The sequence below is a fragment of the Cydia pomonella genome, chromosome 7, assembly GCF_033807575.1.
Source record: "Cydia pomonella isolate Wapato2018A chromosome 7, ilCydPomo1, whole genome shotgun sequence".
Taxonomy (NCBI): Eukaryota; Metazoa; Arthropoda; class Insecta; order Lepidoptera; family Tortricidae; genus Cydia; species Cydia pomonella.
The window spans coordinates 14,488,376-14,510,212 of record NC_084709.1 but is presented as its reverse complement, the minus strand read 5'-3'; the positions used below and the strand labels follow the sequence as shown (position 1 = coordinate 14,510,212).

At 35.7% G+C, this 21,837-nt stretch overlaps 2 protein-coding genes across 2 annotated transcripts; one reads left to right on the top strand and one right to left on the bottom strand.

Annotated features, from left to right (window-relative positions):
• The first annotated feature begins 5,563 nt into the window (after positions 1-5,563).
• Positions 5,564-14,758, top strand: LOC133519894 (uncharacterized). The gene is made up of 6 exons (XM_061854083.1): positions 5,564-6,384; positions 7,421-7,576; positions 7,950-8,395; positions 9,258-9,441; positions 13,391-13,523; positions 13,979-14,758. Exons 1-6 carry the CDS (start codon positions 6,109-6,111, stop codon positions 14,626-14,628), a joined length of 1,845 nt encoding a protein of 614 aa, XP_061710067.1. The 5' UTR covers positions 5,564-6,108; the 3' UTR covers positions 14,629-14,758.
• On the bottom strand, positions 14,750-15,661 carry LOC133519895 (large ribosomal subunit protein uL29m). The gene has a single exon (XM_061854084.1). It carries the CDS (start codon positions 15,570-15,572, stop codon positions 14,799-14,801), a length of 774 nt encoding a protein of 257 aa, XP_061710068.1. The 5' UTR covers positions 15,573-15,661; the 3' UTR covers positions 14,750-14,798.
• Positions 15,662-21,837: the final 6,176 nt, after the last annotated feature.

Here is a 21,837-nt window from a genome sequence, read left to right as displayed (position 1 = left end):
TTCGGGACTAGGTTGTCGGCTTCGGAGAGAGGGTGAAGTCGTTTCTCACCTTCTGTACATGCAGGGCCGGATTTAGGGGAGGGCAACCGGGGCTACTGCCCCGGGCCTCCACAAAAGAGGGGCCCCCCACAATAGACAATTCGGTAAATTTACCATTTTATTTGGAAAAAAATTGGGGCTAGGGGGCCTCCACTCCTTTATTGCCCGAGGCCTCCAGACCTCTAAATCCGGCATTGTGTACATGGATGACCTCAAATTATTTGCACCAAATAGCCAAGACTTGTTGGAGCTACTGAAAACCACCGAAGTCTTCAGTAGTAGTAGTAGTAGATGAAAATTGGCATGTCAACAGGTATAATTGGAACAACGCGGTATTCGGTGTGTGTATGGGGAAAATTGACATTGCCAAATAAATTATTTAATTTTAGTACCTATTGTAATCATTTTTTTCAATTAGTTTAGTAGGTACCTACTTAGATTTGGATGGATTGAGTGACAGCCCTAGGCAAAATTACGATTTACCTCACTTTCGAGTCTATTAACCCCGTCAGGGGTAAATTGGAATCCGATAGGGATATTGTTTAATTTTTCAAAATATGGCAATAAGTTGGGAATCTAAGGCTACTAAGCATCTAAATGAGTTTATCACACATTTTTATGTAGTTCTATAAAATACCCTATGACTTACGGAAGAAGCCAGGCTAAAATTCCAGTTGAAAGTGAAGATTGGACCTATTTACCCCGTGTCACGGTACTCATTTTATTAAATATTTCGCAATCAAATGCTGAGCGTCGCCATTCACGTATTTTGGATTAATTTTCAAAATTTCAACAATGTCTACCATATTAAAATTAATGTTTTTTTTTTTGTTGTTGTGCACATGCTTGGTTTAATCAGTTAATAATATTGACATCATAATTATTTACAAATTACTTAAAAGATATAAAAACGCATTCTAAATATAGCAGTATATTGTGTAAGAAGGTATTTAATTTCAGTATTATATTGATATAAATTAAATACTACAGAGAAAACAGTCCAATTGAGATAGCTACAGCAACATTGCTTCTATCTGACTTTGTCTATTCAACTTTGGGAACAAATGAAATCATTTTTATCAAATATTTTGATTTATGTCACACTACCATATGTAAATTATTATTATTTTATATAAATTATTACCTATTTCAATTTGTCTTTGTCTATGTTCATAAAATCTATGGAGGTCAGAGGCACATATTACCCTCAATAAAGCCTTGCACTTGGGTCTGGGGGCCTACCGCAAAAACCGAAATTCGCAATTTGCGGGGATCTTTCTCTTTTACTCTCACTAACACGTAATTAGAGTGACAGAGAAAAATGCCCGCAATTGTCGAATTTCGATTTTCCCGGTAGCCGCCCTGGCCGGTTAGAACATAGACAAAAGTCTGCAATGTGCGCCAGGAGCGCGAAGCCATTAAAAAAAAAAAAAAAAGTCTGCAATGTCAATGCTGTCAAAGTCATTGACGCAAAACTATTTTCATTTTCAAAACTATCAGTTTTCATATAAAATGATTAAATAACGATTTATGTTCTTGAAATAGATTTATTGATTAATTTTTAAAATTAAAAATCCACCGCACAGAGTGTCCGCTCAAACTCGGTTAAAGTTTAATCCATTTTACTACTCGTATTTGTACTAAACTAAGAAACGACAATTATTTCAAGGTAAGAAATATTTTAATCTATAGAGGAACGATTTGACAGAGGCCGCGCAACTGACAACCAGTGTCACAACACTGGAATGGCGGAAGGATTCAACAGCGTTGCCAGATCGTCCTAAAAGGGACGGTTTTCCGTCCTTTTTAATGCCACACCGTCCCTTTCCCGCCCCTTTCAAGCTACCGTCCCTTTTGGGAATCAAGTGCCTAAAATAATTAATTTTAAAGTGACGAACGACAATTTACTTTGCTACATGGTCGATAAATATCTTCCATCCACGGCGAATATCGAATGTGTAGCATTCGCTTATATATAGTTTTATAAAGCTTCATATCTCACTTTGTAGTAGCCTATAGTGTTTTACAGGTGTACCAACATCAGAAATGTAACTTAAGTAACAAAAATAGTTTCCGCGTTTGTATCTAATCTACATCTCGCCTTAGTTTAGTTTTAGTTTGTTTTGTTGTAGCCATTATCTGTGGTAACGTCGAGGACTGAAAACTTTAAAAGCGACTAGAGAGAGTCAGAGAAACACTGTGATCAAGGTAAAGTTTAAAGTTTTCCAAAATGATTTTGTTTTAAAGCGTTCATTCAGTTGAAAGTATAGAAACTCCTACAACCGTTTGATCGGTCGGTCAAAGAAACGGCAAACTTTGGTAACGTGGTGAATCCTATTGTATTTATGTAAGTATTAAATTAAATAATTGTCTATTTCTTCGTAATTATTTGGGTACAACTGCTATAGTTTCATTATGTAGTTTGCATTGGGAATATAGACTTTTAGTCTTACAGAGGAGATGATAATCTCTGACATTATCTCAGAAGAACATATCTAGATTATTTTGCGAGAGAAAACAAAGTTAACTAACAGTATCTGAATCAAATACATAGCCCAAATAGCGACGTCGCTAGGTTCGACGGTACGTTTATAAAATGAATAAGTAAATGTGCCAGTTTATATTTTTTTCTCAGATTTCGATTGATATGAAAATTGGTAGGTTCAGGCTTTCCCTTCTGATCAGAATAAACACGAAATCTCAATTATGGACAAAAGATATGTATGTAATGTTCCCTTTATTTATGGAAATTCTATACGTTTTCGCTAGAATATTTTTGAGGACACGGTGGCGCACGAGTTGTACAGATAACGGAACTCTATATATCCAAAAACTTAAATCAAAATCTGAGAAGAATGAGAAAAAAAAAAGAAAACAACATTAAATATGGTCTATATTTAATGTTGTTTTCATTTTTTATGTAAATGTATGAAGAAATAAATAGGTAATATGAAATAATTTGTTTTGCTCTGCCCATGAATCTAGTATTAAGTATGGATTGGGCATGAGTGGTGGGAAGAACTGACAGAACGGGATAGTCTTATGTATCTTTCAGTAGGAGTAGCGAAAAAGCGATATTATTGTTTGTCCTTGTCAGTCTCACAATTTTTTAAATTCCCCACCTTAAATTGAGCAAGATGATTGGTCGAATTATTTGTTGCCCACCATATCCGACCAATCATCTTGCTGTGTTGCATATGTTCTGTTCCTCATGGACGCACGCGTATCACATTTGTAGGATACTACCATCTATGGCTCTGCACATCTACAAATGCATAACATCATAACTATCATAAGTATCACATATTAACACACATACACATACATATTCAGTAATACACATTTGTTTTAAACATATATTGAGATACACTAACTATGATAAAATATTCCAAGTTCGTTTTCGTCCCATTGTCATAAAAACCGTCCCTTTTCAGATTACACACCGTCCGAAATTGGAGACATGCGCTGGCAGCACTGGCCGATTCAATGTGTGCGTGTCACGAATGTGTACCCAGGCGGATTGAGTACATTTTCTCTAGTTTGGTACGAACACCTTTCTATCTCGGGGATAAGATTCAATTTAGTGTGGCAAAAAAAGTGAGAGCGCCCTCGACTTTAGGTACAACCTCATGGATAAATATCGTATTTTACGATAATATCGATCGTAATGTGATAATTGATTAACTTATGTATAAAAACTTATCCTGCCTCTTTTTTCTTTCGATCGGTATAATTTTTGCAACATTCGACTTCGCATTTTCGCTTATTTAATTTTTTTCTTCGAACAATTAATGCACTGACGTTTCAATTCGACTGACGGCAGATTGGTGGATGAGGCCATAGAGATAACTGTCAATGTGAGTGTGGCACGCTTAAATACTAGAAAATTGGTGAATGATGGAATCCTATTTGTGTTTTAGCGAAACTACGTCCTTAGTTTTCTAGTTTCTAGGTCCATGTTTTAATCTATAAATAAAATAAGTGTACTATTGCCAAATTCAAATACATAAATTTAATCTTACCACCCTCTTAAGTCCCACGGACGCCCTATCGCGTCCAAAATTACAATCAAAATTCATCATAGATGTAAAATTTAACATTGTTTTAGCTGGCAATTTAGAACTCTGGTAGCTATTAGCAAGGTTAGTAATTAAATTAGGGTTGTTTAAAATGTGACTGTTTTGTTTTAGAGGGTGAACGTGAAAAAATAATCCTTGGCCGTCATATAATTTCCTTGGAAAGTCTCAAAATTAAAAGGCACGGATCAGCCGCATAGTTCCGACTAGTTGTAGTTTCCCGGTGACCATCAACAAGACCGCTGCACTGAGGGCCTACCGCGAACCCCGTTCGACGTGTTGCCTCTCTGTCGCACTTGTAAATTTGTACATAAGTGTGACAGGGAGGCAACACGTCGAACGTGGTTCGCGGTAGGCCCTCTGAGCTATGGAGCAGAGAGTGTCCGACAATCGGATAGATGTAATAACAACTTTGGCTGTCATATATTCATGTATTTTTAGTTTTTTGCCTGATATATATGATATGATTACTATTTACACTAATTGTAATGAAGTAAAATCAGATATGCCAAAGATCATGTTTTAGATATATAAAAAGCTATATTAAATGCAATAAATAGTATATGTATATATATATATATATATATATATATACACACCGTGTTTTTTATTTGCGTTAATTTCGAGGGTGCATTCCTGAGCTTAAATTAAGTAACTTTCTCAAAGACACCGATATTCTAATTAACTCCATTTCGGAGATAATCAATCATTATTTTTTATCTTATAAGGCCCTTACGAGCATGTACACTTGCCTTAGAGCCTGTTTACTTTTTGATTAGTGTTTAGTGCGAGTTCATACATTTGCTACTAAACGTAGTACTATCTCGGACGATTGACGTTCGAAATGACATTGATATGTCACAGTTTTCAATTGTTTGGTTGAGTTAAATGTAATGCCCGTGTTACAACAACGCTATATGCAACATTTAGTTACTTTTTATAAAAAAAAAATAGTAAAAAAAAAAAATTTTTTTAATTAACTATGCCATTTAGTTTCCTTAAACGTACTTACCTATACCCTGAAGTTAACGAAATTCATTAAAAACACGGTGTATATAAAATTGTTTATATCATGAAGATTATTGTTATGAAGGCAATCTGGGAATTAAAACATGCGCTAATATATAGGCGACCTAAACATAAATAACGCTTTAAAAAAATCAAAATTTAATAATCACACGCACAGGATAGGTTAACTATTTGGTAGCCACAACAATAATGAACCGAAATTACCGACCTGTGGTCTTATTGAATAAAATTCATATAGGTATGTAGATATTATATGGAAGTGTCACAGTTAGTTCAACAAGCCCCGTCCGATACATAAATTTGTTTAGAAAATTACTTTTTTCCTGCCTATTGTATGTTTTTCGAACGAATTAAGCTCTTTTGATCCTAATATATAGGAATAAAAAAAATTATGACTTGATAATAAACTGTTTTGTTACCTTTTATATTGAAAAAAACTTCATAATATATATATCATTATCTCTTAGGACAAAAGATGCCTGTGATTTTGATTAATATGTAACATAATATTTTAGTGAAATGCTAATTTAAAAACCTCACCCAACAAAAACAAAAATGAAAAAATACAAAAAGGAATTCCGTCGCCGGGATTCGAACCCAGAACCACTAGCTAGAACTGGATCACTACCTACCAAAACCCGCCAGGCTAAACCGGTTGTCAATTTTAGTACTGAGATACAAAGAGAGCGCCACTAGTATAAACAAACTTTTGAAAGGGACATTTTTTTGTATGGAGTTATCGTTCTTCTCCTAGTGAGTATTATATTCTTTGGTAGTCACTAGTTATGACAGTTGCAAAGAGTATAATAATATATGAGGAGTATGAGGACAGTTGACAGTGAGAAGTTGGCGCGTTGTTGATTTATTGGATTTGTTGTTGTTTTCCATTTGTTTTCAGTAATTTACAAGAAATCAACCTAAATCCAGATTTTTAACATGCTCTACACCTAGTAATTAACAAGCCATGTCGAGTCCCGAAAAGAAACGTATGAAATATGGTCCTAAAAATCAAGTACAACGTTTGTTTGTGGATTCCACAAATGTAATAGAAAAGCGGACAAGGTCTGAAGAAAAATCAGAATTAGAGCGGCAAAAAGAGCTGCAAACCATGAAGAGGAAAAATTTTGTAAATGCATGTGAAAAGGTGTCATGTGAAGCATATTTAAATCGGCAAAAACGACTACAAATTTTGAATTTACCAGACTGTGCAAAAAGTGAATGCAACCATTTAAAACATGGGGTAAGCTACATGTCCAACGTTTAGTATAATAATAATAATAGGTATCTTTATGTATCATAACTGTACCTATAAACATAGTAAATGTGTGATAAGGAACTATATTTATTTATTGGAGCTTCTTTATTCTACAGGGAATGTATATAACTTTCCTTCCTTCTGGCTAAAAGCCTCCTCCAGCTATTGCCATCTATTATATGTTGCAATGCCCTCAGTAGTAGCAATTTCGTCCTGCCATCTGGCTAGTGGATGTCCTCTCTTTCTAGAGCCCTATAGAACTTTATAGGTATAAATTCAGGCTGGGACTGTAATTACTCAGATATCCCAGGATTTGTCCAAGTTTGGAGTTTGTATGTCAAATGGCAAAGTGAGTGTTTTAATAGTTTGGGTAAAACTAGAACAGTTTTACTAATAATCACCTAACTGTTTAATCCTACAAATGAAAAATATTCGTTATATGAAATATGTATGAATATTTGTGCTTTTGAAAACAGCAAGTAAGACAATATATTATTATGTATTTGCCATTAGACATTAGACGTGCTAAATCCCTTCCCGTTTTCAAAAATCTTTTGAAGACTCATTACCTTTCGCTGCCTTAACTTGCCTTTATTTATGATTGTATAATATATAATGTATGTATGTATATATGTATTTATTTTATTAGTATGTAGGTATGTATTATATTGTTTGCGTCTTCATTTTGTTGAATTATATGTATATCGGCACTTCCCGTTCAATGTTGTAAGTTCATAGTTTCCTGCTACCCAAAGGTTGTCTGGGAGAGATCGCTTCTTAGCGATAAGACCGCCTGTTGTTACCTAACTTTTATGTGTTTTTTCATTTCCTGTCTATTTTTAAATGTATGGTGCACAATAAAGAATATTTACTTACTTAAAGTAAGAGGATGCGGGGTCGTTTACAGCCTGGAGCACTGGTGGCCCTTGGTCACTATTTCTTGGTACATGACATTTATTTAAGTTTATAACAAGTAATATAATAATTATCAATTTAATCATATTTGTTCAATTTATTTCAGACTGTACAAGAAATGCCTTGTTATGCTGCAGAGACGTTCAACATTGAAATAAAAAGCGGAATGTGGTATGATGCATTAGAAGTATGCCAAGTCAGCATTTCATGTGATCAATACTTATCGGCTGAAGTCATGAAAGAAATTATTGAAATAATGCTGGTAAGCGTCAGTTTTTATACCGCATTTTATTACAATGGCTGAGAATAACTGGGCTGCCGTGGCACTATAAGCCAAGGCAAGATAAATAAGGTGATAAAGGGGATATATGTAAATTTGACCATAGTTTTTTTTTTGCATTAGAAAGAATGTAAATGTTCTTGACATGTCTTTTTATTATAAAAGGGCTAAAATTACAATTATTTACATTCTTTTGCTTTCATAACATACGTTTATAACATACGTAATATAATCTCATTAAAAAAATGGGTTTTGCAATAATTTCCAATAAAAGGACACGTCAAGATTGTTTACCTTTTTTTCTAATACTAAAATTTTTTAGTAACAATTCAAAAATTGGTATTATGTATTTCAGAATGCACATGATGATAGTTATGTTAACTACACAGTGGAGGAGCTTATAGACAAATGCCAACAAGTCCTTGCTGTGAACTTCAGCACTCACCCTCCATGTCCCATAGCACTAAGAAAGTGCTACGAAAACTTTCTTACAACACCTATGGATTTGAAAGGCAACACATTTACAAACCGGAAGGAATGTGGGTATAACGAAGGAATAATTAAATATTCTATGAACCGGCTAGAAAATGATATAAACGCTGAAAGCAATGAACCCATAGTTAATCTCTATGAGAATACACCTTGCGAAATGAAGGAAGGTGTTCAAGGCTTACATTGGCAAAAGAAAAATTTCGAAATATTTGAAGGACTTGAAAGACCGGAAAGAATAAAAAGGCTGCTGGCTGTCCTTGAGAGCACTATTGAACTAATACAGTACGACTTCGCCATATGGCTTACAAGGTTTTCTATTTTTATTATCATCAATTTTATTGTCATACTTTGGACATAGGCATATTTTGAATTCTACATTCCATGCATGCATCTGAAAACTTGTAGACTAAGAAAGTGAATGTGTGAGCAACATTGAGTGTTGCATCGATAACAGGGTAAACTACCCCATTTTTGACACTCAATAAATTGGCATTAGCCGGGTCCACACAGAGCGAGCATACGCGCGAGGCAATTTCCTCACGCACAAACCGGCCAGTGTAGACGTGCCTCGGCAGAGGCGGCGCGTGCGTTTTACTCGCCCGAGCGCGCCGCCTCGGCTAAGGCACGTCTACACTGCCCGGTGTAGCGTGTAAGTGCCTCGCACTTACGTGCTCGTTCGCTCGCTCTGTGTGGACCCGCCTATTGACACCTTAACCTATTTAAATACAGCAATGGTGACTTTGCTGCAAACATAAGTGGTAAAGACTGATAATTTGATAATTTTCATTGCCAATGCTAATCATACAATAGTTAAATACCCTGCCTGGTAATTACTAACTTAATTATTAGGTAATTACTTAACTATTTTTCGCCTCAGACCCTAATCTGTTAAACGAAAGCCTTTGTTTCTTTTATGGAGAGGCGTCCTAGGCACATGCTAAAGCAACCATATTGTTAAAAAGCAACTATCTTGATAGTATTAAGGTTCAAATCTATGTAACGGCTCGTTCTGAGATAACGAGTTTGGGTAATGTAGGACGATAGGTCTGTGTGGCAGTCGGATAACAGAATGTGTTGTTGTTGTTACATGTATTTGAAGTTTTGAACCATATAAAAAGGATGGTAAAATTTCTTTTCAAGGGAGTTTGTAGTTAATAATAAATTGTTACAGGCACACCAGGAATATGGGCAGACATATAATGAATTTGAAGGGAAGACCATTGCTCGCTGCACTTCTGTGGCCAACTAATCCCCTAAACACTGGGGGTTTCACCAAAAATTGTCGTCAGATAGTAGACTTGTTTATATACGTCATTCACCTGCAGTATCCGGAGGAACACATTCAGGTGATGACTGTAAGTATGTTAGAGGCAATAAATAAATATGATTAGAAATATATTTGATATCAACTGTACAGTCAGCATCAACAGTAGCGGATCAAATAATGATTCATAAGTATCTACCATTCGGTAACAGCTTAACAAAAAGTGATGTCTTGAATATAGAACAACAAAGACTGTAAAAGATATACTTTGGAACGCGAATTCTAGAAATTTATTTATATTTGGAAAAGTTATCCCGCATATCAGATACTTTTGGCGCGTTGTTTCATCCGCTACTTTTGATGCTGACTGTACCAATGACTTATCTCAAAAAAGACTACTAGAATGGGGCCAGTATAGTGGTGTCGCGCACACGAATTGGAGCCAATCGTGCAGTCTAACGCCACAACGCGATTGGTTGATGAGTTCGCATCACGCACGCGATTGGTCGCAACTAGTTGCGTTAGACTGCACGATTGGCTCGAATTCGTGATTGACACCACTGAACTAGAAACATTCTTAGTGCCCATAAGGCGCGTCCATATATATATAATAATAATAATAATAATAATAAAGTTTATTTCATTCAATATAAAATGATACAATAATACAAGGGGTTGAGACCTTCTAGTAGGTATATAGAACCTGTGTCAGAAAGTCTCGCTCTTCCAATTGGTAACTATGGTATATATGTCAATGGGCCTAGTCAACCAGTGTGAACGTGCCTTGGCAGAGGTGGCGCGCTCAGGCGAGGAAAACGCGCGCGGCGCCTCGGCGGAGGCACGTCTACACTGGCCGGTTTGTGCGTGAGCAGTGCCGGATTAACCATTAAGCAAAATAAGCACTTGCTTAGGGCACCACGTGTAGGGGGGCACCAAAATCGTAGAAAAAAAAAAACGCGCAGGCTGCATCAGCGTCGCACTCAAAGTGTAGTACTTATGTACACGAAACTTTTTGATACGTGTGTACCCATCTAACAACGAAGGGTCGTAAAGTGAGTGAGGACACGTAAGCACATCCCCAACCTTACGCGGAGGCCATCAAAGCTCATGGCAATAAAAGCATCTTTATCAAGTTGCGCTTTCGAGTTAAGGCAAAGGCCGAGCAGTAGGAGGACCGTGATTACATAGGTTCAATTTCAAGCCACTCTTTTGCAGTTCGGCGTTAGGTCTTATGCGACGCCACAGGCCTTTTACTTTATGCAAACTGCCTCACTTTCGCTTGGCCATGGATCCAAATCCATGCTGTCCTCTTTCGCAGCTGGGCTGCCTTGCTCACACCTCGCCATTGATTGTATTATATGATAACGCGCCGCAATCGGACGCTGCGGAAGTCCAGCTAGTCATACCTCGCCATTGGTCAAATTCAAGCCTTGCTTTCTTCCAGCTCGACCTTTGGCCTCATCCGTAAGCGCCGATCGAACGCTCATCGCATTCAGCCTAGACTTTGCCTTTAAATACACTGATTTAAACCATCACGATTTAGGCCAATCAAATTAGATCCAAAAATAGGAAATGGAACTGGAAATTGTTTTAATACATTTATTTGGTCCTAAATGCGTATAATTCAAGTTTACTCTATCCCAGGAGGTGTGCATACATTTTGGGATCCTTAGGAGATAATTTTTTCCTTTGGATTGCCAAACCACTCGATGTAGAAGGAATTCCCTATAAATTATGGTGGATCCGACACTGGTAAGAAAGCGTTTTCGGATTATTAACATGATTTTACCAAAAATAAAAAATGTCGACCTTTTTTAGGGTTCCGTAGCCAAATGGCAAAAAACGGAACCCTTATAGATTCGTCATGTCCGTCTGTCTGTCCGATTATGTCACCGCCACTTTTTTCCGAAACTATAAGAGCTATAACTGTTCAAACTTGGTAAGTAGATGTATTCTATGAACCGCATTTGGATTTTTACACAAACATATAAAAAAAACAATAAATTTTTTTCATCAAACCCATACGTGTGGGGTATCTATGGATAGGTCTTTAAAAATGATATTGAGGTTTCTAATACCATTTTTTTCTAAACTGAATAGTTTGCGCGAGAGAAACTTCCAAAGTGGTAAAATGTGTGTGTGTGTGTGTGTGTGTCCCGTAACTTCTAAAATAACAGAATGAAAAATCGAAAAAAAATATATGATATATATTGCCATGCAAACTTCCACCGAAAATTGGTTTGAACGAGATCTAGTAAGTAGTTTTTTTTAATACGTTATAAAATAAAAAATGTTTTTTCATCAAACCCATTCGTGTGGGGTACCTATCTATGGATAGGCCTTCAAAAATGATATTTAGGTTTCTAATATCATCTTTTTCTAAACTGAATAGTTTGCGCGAGAGACACTTCCCAAGTGAAAAAATTTGTGCCCCCCCCCCCCTCTAACTTCTAAAATAACAGAATGAAAAATCTAAAAAAAATATATGATATACATTACCATGCAAACTTCCACCGAAAATTGGTTTGAACGAGATCTAGTAAGTAGTTTTTATTAATACGTCATAAAATAAAATAAAATTTTTTTTTTCATCAAACCCGTACGTGTGGGGTATCTATGGATAGGTCTTCAAAAATGATATGTAGGTTTCTAATATCATTTTTTTCTAAACTGAATAGTTTGCGCGAGAGACACTTCCAAAGTGAAAAAAAGTGTGTCCCCCCCCCCCCTGTAAGCTGTAACTTCTAAAATAACAGAATGAAAAATCTAAAAAAATATATGATATACATTACCATGCAAACTTCCACCGAAAATTGGTTTGAACGAGATCTAGTAAGTAGTTTTTTTAATACGTCATAAATGGTACGGAACCCTTCGTGCGCGAGTCCGACTCGCACTTGCCCGGTTTTTTACAATTTACTACGAATACATATTAAGGTACCTACCTTAAATCAATCAATCAATCAATATATTTTATTGCAAGAACATAGTTAAATTACATTTTGGATCCTCTGATATCAATTTTAATAATACTCGTAATTAAAACATTTTTTCCGTCGGCCGTACCGTTTTCGATTTGAAAATGAAAATGTTTATTTGGGTAACAATGAAAATCTCCTGGAATGGAGCAAACTCGGATTATACGTATTTTTAGGTGGAAAAAATCTAATTGTATTGGCCTAATTGTGACACATTATTATGTAAGAAAACGGGACTTAATCGCGTTTGATTAAGTTCCAAAATTACCTCCAACGTCAAAATAATGATGTCGACTTTACACAGTCTTCTCCGAAACCGTGGGGACAACGCCGTCCTTGAAACGTCTGGTCAGAGGTCATTTTAAAACTTACCCTATTAAGTCCCGTTTTCGTAAACAATAATTTGCTATTTAAGACATTTGTGGCCATTGGTACTTGTTCTGACAAAAACCAATGGCCAATGGCTAAGCCCCTACTGAAGCTCGGCCTTTGCCCTCACATGAATGAGCTTCGCAGGAAAGCTCTAGAGGTTGCAAAACCCTGTGCGGAGAACGGCCTATGTCTTACGTCTTCGCTTACACTTGGACAATGGTTGGCTCGGCCTCCGGACTTATGCGAAGCACGGTCTTCGAATTTGCTTACACTTCACCTTACCTACTCTTGGAACATTACTGCTGCAGTACTGTCAATTTCCGTGATAAAATGATGTGACGGATTGAAAATTCTATTCTCAGGAGCAATGCGGCAATAAACGTCACTCAATTTACCAAGAAAATTAAATGTAATCTTGATGAGGGGGCACCATGGTCTAGAAATGCTTAGGGCACCAAAATGTCTTAATCCGGCACTGTGCGTGAGGAAATGCCTCACGCGTGCTTGCTCTGTGTGGACCCGCCTTATTACACGTATCCACTTTTGAGGGTTTTATGGGCTATATTATAATATTAGAGTATCTAATATACTGAGCATTTTTACTGTTGTGGAATATTTGTTGAATATGGACTACATTTTACGATTAAAACGAAAATTGTAAATGCTTTTATTAGTGTTTATTTCTTTCAGACCTGGCTGAACACAATGATTCAAATTATCTATATATGTGAAACTAACTCCAATAGCGACTACCCCAATTTAGGAAAATACTGCAATTCATTTGCAACAAAATTTTATGAAAGCATGACAAGTAACGAAAAAGGTAAGAACAAATTTATTTACAAGTGCTGGCTAATAATACTACAGAATAATATAAAGTCTGAGCCTATGGTAACATTAGTATGAGTGAGATTTTGTTATTGATATGCATAGCCATTACATCACCATTCACTGTTACTTCTGTTTTACTCATTTCCTCAAAAGTTAACTGGAAGAGATCCCATACAGGGATAAGTTCGCCTTTGTTGTATTTAATTTACTCTGTAACTGTGTTTATCGTGTTTTTATTTCTATGTACAATAAAGTATATACATACATAGATACATACATAGCACTGTTTCACTCTCACAGCAGCAAGCCATATGAATTGCTATGTAGTTGTATATGTATTTGTATTTCTGCATTACTTATTTTATATCTAATAGTTAACATTCCATTATTGTCTTTGAGTATTTTTACTGACAGTCTGAATACATTCCAATTGCCTTTATTTTGCAGGTCTGTCTAATGATTCAGTAATACATATATTGGAAAGAATTCAGCCCTCATTCATGAGATACTTGATAGGAATGCATGTTACCAAATCTTTTTTAAAAGTCAAAGAAAAAGAGGGCAATGTGATTAGAGTTTTAATTGACTACATTGAAAAGGGCCAAAAGGAAGGATATCCTCAATGCAGTGAAATACAAGTATTGAAATCACAATCTTCCACAACAGATAAAACATATGACATGTTACACTCTTTGATGGAACAATGCAGACTGGATGAAGTTAGTCCTTTTAACTCGGATAACAATAACAATAATGACTTTCCAAAAATGTCACCATTGAAGTCCGATAAAGTTGTCAGTGAATATCATGTAGTACATGTACTATATGTAACACTTGAAGCTCTTTTACATGCCTATAGTGTCAAAACCGTACAAGAGACGTTAGATGATCTCAATAACAAATTACTGCAAGACTCTTCACAACCTTTCAATATTGTTATGCCCAAACCTGGCATATATTCTGTTTCTGTAGATTACATAAAGAAATACAGGACAATTTATGCATCCCTGCAAGAACTTATAAAGATGAAGGAAAGAATGATGAAAGATGAAAGGCGGCCAGAAGTTCTAGACCTGTTTAATAATATACTGCAATAGCATTCTCAATACCTATTTTTACTTTTTGATTCCATGTTTTAAACCCAGATGTACCTGCTGATTAAACTATTTTTAAATAAGTTATAAAAAGTTACCATGAGCCTTCAAAAATAAATGATACTTCTGTCTTTTCAAATGTTTTAATTAAACTACCATACATAAATTTCTAATTAATATTTCGGCATGAAATGACCTCTAGCCTTCCTGCTGCGTTTAGCTCTCTCTATATCAACGTCAGGGTACTCTGCTTTAAGTTTTTCCATATCCACATCAGGGAATCTTTTCAAAAGATGTTGCACATGATTAAAGTCCCTATTCCGAGCCTTGCGTTTCTCATTGAGCTGTTTCTCTCTATATAATCGGAAGAACTTTTTCACAGCCCTGCTGTTAACAATTCCATGTTCCAAATAAGGCTTCACCCACCGACTATTCATGAATTGCGGGATAAAATATTCCTTCTTTTCGTACTTTTCAGGCAAACCAAAAACATTTACAACATCAGTTACTGGTCTCTCTCCAGTTTCGCCCGTCTCCAACTGGTAATATGCGACATTACGCTCCCTCACAACTGTCTCTATGTTATTCATAGACTCTTGCACTTTATCTATTCTTTCTGGATTAGGAAACAATCTCACTTTTTCATTACATGCATGTTCCATAGTATAAAGCATGTTGCGTTCTTTTAAGAGCACATACCACAGCTTATGTAGATCCGTGTTCGATTTTATCCTCAGCTCATCTAGTTTCCACGCTCTTCCTACTTTAACATTAGTCTCCTTCCAGTTTTTCTTGTTATCGAAAAATTCCATTAAATCTTGAACAACATTAGTTGTGTGTAAGGTTTTTCTGTTGAAAACAGGGACACAGGCACCAACAACATTGTAAGACTGGTGGTACAGCGCTACTGAAGTCTTAATTAGACTCCTGATGCCAGGAATATTCATTGTACTTATTATATTATACTGTATTTTTGCGAGAATTTTACTGCCTATGCAGGTTAGTATTGAGCATGAACAATGACAACTTGACAAGCGTAGTAGTGACAGTGACATGTTTTGCCCGGATTCGAAGCCTTTAAGCCAACTGAAGCATGGAGATATAAAGTAGTGGACGCTTTCACTTTTTTGTCATACAAAATTGAACCTTATCACTGAGCGAGAAAGGTGTTCGTACCAGACAGAAAACGATCCACATGAGATAGCAAAAGTGGGGCGCAGTGTCTCACTCGCACATGTTGCCAATGTTAAAAAGATACCATGACAAAGAATTCCACACCTAAAGAGAAACTATAATTACAATGTTAACACCATCTATTTTAGACAGAGAAATCACACCATTAGAACATGAATTATTCGCTCTGCCAGTGAAACTAGGAGGCCTTGGCATTAATTATCCAACAAAAAATATGGATTACTTCTAGACTTCCATAGAAGCAAACAAGATACTTAATAATGCAATAAAAAAATGCTGAAAACCTATACTTGTTAGATCACCATACTCATGCTACGGACACAATGAAAGGGGAAAAGCTGACCAGGCGAATAAGAGAAATCGAAACAAGCAAAGATATCATATCCAAACTACAAAACAAAATGAAAAGATGTGCCCAAAGGGTGTTTGAAACGACCTCGTCACAATGGCTATCAATTATGCCTTCCACCGCGAACAAGACCGACATTTCAATTCAAAGATGCCCTAGCTATTCCCTACGCGCACGGACCTGCATGTCTCCCTCAGGCCTGCGATAGATGGGGGGATAACTTTGACCTAAACCACGGACTCGACCGTAAAAAAAGGCGGTTTAATAAAACAAGGCCATGACACCCACGACCAATATAGAGACAACCCGAAGCACTGGGCTGAACTTGCCTGGGGAACCAGCACAACTGAAACCGTAATGCGTGATACCACTACGACTCAACCAGCCCTCACAGGGGATTTATTACTAAACAGTGTGGAAACCTGCAAGGAAAGCGTTCTTCGACGTTTGCATAATAAATGCTGACGCTTCCTCTTACAGCAACCTCACCTGGCAAACAACAGCACAGAGCCGGGAAAACCATCTAAAATACGACAGGGCAACAGACGACCTAAGAGCCTCCTTTACGCCACTAGTCATCTCATGCGATAGAGCTGTAGGGGTAGGACTGAATACAATAACAGTTTTGAATGATTTACGGTTAGTTTCACTAGACTTAAATCGACCGCGATATAAACCGTGATTACCTTTTATGGTGATATAGTGTAAAATCAACGGCATTTTGTAGCAAAGCATGACAAGCGATATGAACTGCAGTAATATAATTTACAATTAGGTTTTTGTTATAAGAGAGTGTAATATTCATAAGTCATTTAAACACCAAGTAAAACAGTGGCAGATAAATTGTTTAAGTAAAGTTTTAGACTAAGCTCTTAGTTTAAAAGATACCATCGCGGTAGTATCTATATCAATATACTACTGGAATTAAATACCTTCTTATGCTATTTTAGTGCTATATTCAGAGTGCGGTTCTGATATCTTTTAAGTAATTTGTAAATATTTATGATGTCAATATTATTAACTGATTAAATTAAGGTCCGACCGAGATCTCGGTCTCGGTCTCGGTCTCGGCATTCTCGGCCAAAAATCGAGCCGAGATCTCGGTCTCGGCTCTCGGCCAAAATGGGCCGAGATTCCTGCCGAGACCGAGACTAGGCAATGAGTTATCATTGGTGTATTTGAATTTTCCGCGCACGAGCACCGGGATCTAAGCCACCCGTTGGTTGCATCGCCCGATTGGTGTGACGTTTTTTGTAATATTGATTGGTTTAGTACCCACATTTGAAGCCAATTACGTACCAAATACTAAGTGTTGGGATCGGATAGGCGCGGTTGTAAGTAATGACTTGTTCATTTCATTTGGGTCTTTTCGTTTGTGGTTGTTGTTATTGATGAAAAAATGAGTGTATATTGTGCTCGGGATGTAACTTAGATTAACTTTTTGTGAGTGGAAGATGACACTGGATATATTTGTGTTAACGGGAAAAACAAAGCAGTAGGTAAGTACAAAACGACACCTATAGCGGATTTTTTGGGTTACAATATATAACTCTTTATTTTGAGTATTATTATTGTACATCTTTTTGTGCACATCCGTACTGAAAAAACCTGCCAAGTGCGTGTCGGACCACGCATAATGGAAGGTTCCGTACCTTCACACAATACAAAAAAGCCGTACAAGCAAAAGAGGATATGTTATTAGCACTTTCGTCGTTTTAATAAGATCAGTTTTTTATAACTCTTAAATGGCTTAACCGCGCGACCATATTCTAAATAATTTTTCAGGAAAATTATTTGCTTATGAAGCTTTAGGTATTATTTAGATATTTTGAAAATGGTTTAGCTCTCCCGGATCAAAAGTTAGAGGAGATCACACAATTTTTTTGGAGCATTTATTTCTAAAAATATTGACTTAATAAAATAAAAATAAAAACATTTTTATGAATCTTTATGTATTTGTAAAGACCTATATAATGATGAGCCACATGAATTATTTTTAACTTTTAGTTACATTTGTATGGAGTACCTATATATTTGAAAATATATTTTACAATTTTTTTCTAAACTAAGAAGCAACTTACATAATACATTTACACCTACGTTCCAAATTTGTTTATAAAATATATTGTATAGTTGATGAGTAAAATGGCTGTGACATGCGCACAGACCGACAGACATAAGGGCGTGACTAAACTATAAGGGTTCCATTTTTGCCATTTTGGCTACGGAACCCTGAAAATACTATTTTATAGCGCTACGAATTGATTACCTATGATAACTTTTTGCTGATAAATCGTCGAATTTCGATATTAACTAAAAATGTTTTTGTGTTTCGAATTTCGAAACACAAAAACATTTTTAGTGCAAAATTCGTATTTTTTTTTCTATTTTATAAATTCTCGGTCTCGGTCTCGGCCGAGAATCCCATTGAATCTCGGTCTCGGTCTCGGCCGAGACAAAAAAAGCGTTCTCGGTCGGACCTTAGATTAAATTATGAATATTTTTTAATTTTAATATGGTAGACATTATACTAACTTTGAATATTAATTGGTATCCCCAACTTGATGACATGATTTGGAGATATTTTCAAAATACGTGAATGGCCACGCTCAGTATTTAATAGCGAAATGTTTTAAAAAATGGGTAAAAAATTATGTGTGGCAGGTTATAGAAGTGAAAGTTTTGCTGAATGTGGTATATCTTTTTACCGGTATGCCATAATCATTCATATTTATTATAAAGATACAACACAATATTGTCAAACTCGTTAGGGTGACTATGATGTCGGCACGATGTGGACCAGCTTTACACAATTCTTATTACGTACTCAAAAGTAAGTTTATCTAAATTGGTATATTTTTATTTCGGCATGTTTAAATCGGTGGAATGAGAGTTATTACAGAATAAATAATTAACAAAATATTAATCCTAAGTCCTTTAACATTGCACAGTCACATTTATACATAATATTGTATTACTGAAACGGTTTTTCAAACAATGTATTTATATATACGTAATCGATTATATCATTTCCTATCTTCGATTTCCATCAGTAGAAAAAGGCGGCGTCTTGAAAAAAAATTTATTGCAATTGTTGGTTTTTTTTCCACACATACAATTGTATGCTCAACACTGGCAACACCTGTGTTCATTCTGTTACTTCTCTTCCTTGATGGCTTACCATGATGGCCGCTGTATGTTAAACTTATTTAATATTATAATTAATAGTAGAATTGTGTTATCTTGTCTCCTGCTGTTACCTGCCTGACAAACATGAAGTGATTGTATTGTATATAATACAGATTCCTTCATCTGCACCATGTGTGTATTTAAGAAGCCAACCTCCTAGCCAGCCACTAACACGCCGTATTTCACAGCGCCGATCTCTCCTACAGCAATCACAGTTATCAGTTTTTAGTGTGAGCATGCAGTAAAGTTCCCAGTAATTTGAGGAAAACTTTTTAATTAGTAAACCTATATTCATTTTTTTTTATTCATGATGCAATAGTGTATACTTATTATTATGATGAAAAACAAACGTTGATAATAGAAGAATAATAGAAGATGATCATAATTTTCAGATTTTTGGAAACGATACTAAAAACGTTAGTGTGAGCATGCAGTAAAGTTCCCAGTAATTTGAGGAAAACTTTTTAATTAGTAAACCTATATTCATTTTTTTCAATTCATGATGCAATAGTGTATACTTATTACATATTATGATGAAAAACAAACATTGATAATACAAGAATAATAGAAAATTATCATAATTTTCAGATTTTTGGAAACGATACTTTTAGCAGAGTTGAGAGCGCAGGAAGGTTTTCGTGGTTGCGGACACAAATCAAACAATCATCTTCATGCAGGAATTATATTGAATAATTAATATGCATTTGGAATTAGGTACACACAACGACTGTAGAGACTTCGTATTTCAATTATGTTTTAAAATAAATTAATGGACGACACATATAACTTACAGCTACATAGGCGGCTTGTCAGAAATGAGAGAGAGAGAACTCTATGGTCACCTAGCTTTTTATAGGAAGGGAGCATAGACAACCATGAAAAGTGTATTTTTCTAACACTCCTCCTTATATGCTCCTGTAATAAAAAGCTCTGTGATAGCTATTGGTACATACATGTTAATAAACTAAAAAGGAAGAAGCAAAATTACAAATGTCAATGAATGCACTAACATTCTATACATTTCAATTTTAGACCCTTTACAAAACATGTATGTTTTTCAATACACAAAGGCTTAGTAAATATATCAGCAAGCATTTTATCTGTAGGTAAATACATAACATTGATTTTCTTATCCTGTATCAGCTGTTTAACATAATGGTATCGCAAATCAATATGTTTAGTTCTTTTATGGGAATATTCTTTAACTAATAACAATTTCTGAGCACTCTGATTGTCATTATGTACAGTAACATCACTTATGGTAATATACTCAGATTCACATGTTGACAGGGCTGTACATCTCTGCTTTTTAGCCTCCCAATTAATCACATTTTCACCAATTTTTATAACATAGCCAGTATAAGATCTGCGATCCGACAAGTCATTTGCCCAATCACTATCGGCATAAGCTACAATATCGAAACTGATATAGTAGCTTATGCCGATAGTGATTTGAAAACAAAGACCATAATTTATTGTTCCAGCCAAATATCTAAGTACCCGTTTAGCAACACGCCAATGACTTTGGTCGAAACATGTACTATACTGACTCAGCTGACTGCAAGCGTAAGATATATCTGGGCGAGTGCACACTGATAAATACATAAGTGACCCTAAAAGCTGTCTGTATTTATATTTCTCATCTTCTAAACATGGCTTATCAGATCTATCCAGCCTGCAGTTTACTGGCAATGGAGTAGATACAGGTTTACAATTACTCATATTAAATTTAGCTAAAATGCGCCTTATGTAGTCTGACTGATCTAATACAGTGATATTGTTTGTTACAGTTACTTTCATACCAAGACAATTTTTCAAATTTCCTAAATGTCAAATTTCAAAATGGTTCTTTAAAAGTAAAATCAATTTATCAATACAGCCATTATGAAACACATAAAAATCATCAACATATAATGCTAAGATAATATTTTCCTCTTTGGTTTTCTTAACATAAACACAAGGCTCACATTTACTTTGTTTATAGCCATTTTCATTTAACACTTGATGAATTTTTACATTCCACATACGACTTGCTTGCTTCAAGCCGTATATGCTTTTCCTCAATAAACATACTTTATTACTATTTTTGTCAGTTTTAAAACCAGCCGGTTGCTCCATATAGATTGTTTCATCAAGATTACCGTTTAAGAACGCGGTTGTAACGTCTATATGATCCATATGTAGTGCCAGCTGATTTGAAATGCTAAACAAAAGTCTGAGGGTTTGATGTCTTACTACTGGTGCATAGATATCTGAAAAATCTTTACCCTCTTTTTGACTGTAACCACAGGCAACCAAACGAGCTTTGTATCTAACAAGATTACCTGCAGAATCTAATTTTCTTTTAAAAACCCACTTATTTTTAACAACATTCTGATTCATAGGCCGGTCTATTAGTTCCCATACATTATTTCTTACCATTGAATCAAGTTCGATTCTCATAGCTGTAAGCCACTCATGTTTTTCAGGAAAACTGATAG

Coding starts and splice junctions, on each gene's coding strand:
- LOC133519895 (XM_061854084.1), bottom strand. CDS start 15,572: ATGAATATTCCTGGCATCAGGAGTCTAATTAAGACTTCAGTAGCGCTG.
- LOC133519894 (XM_061854083.1), top strand. CDS start 6,109: ATGTCGAGTCCCGAAAAGAAACGTATGAAATATGGTCCTAAAAATCAA. Junction 8,396..9,257: donor TTCGCCATATGGCTTACAAG/GTTTTCTATTTT, acceptor AAATTGTTACAG/GCACACCAGGAATATGGGCA. Junction 9,442..13,390: donor AACACATTCAGGTGATGACT/GTAAGTATGTTA, acceptor TATTTCTTTCAG/ACCTGGCTGAACACAATGAT.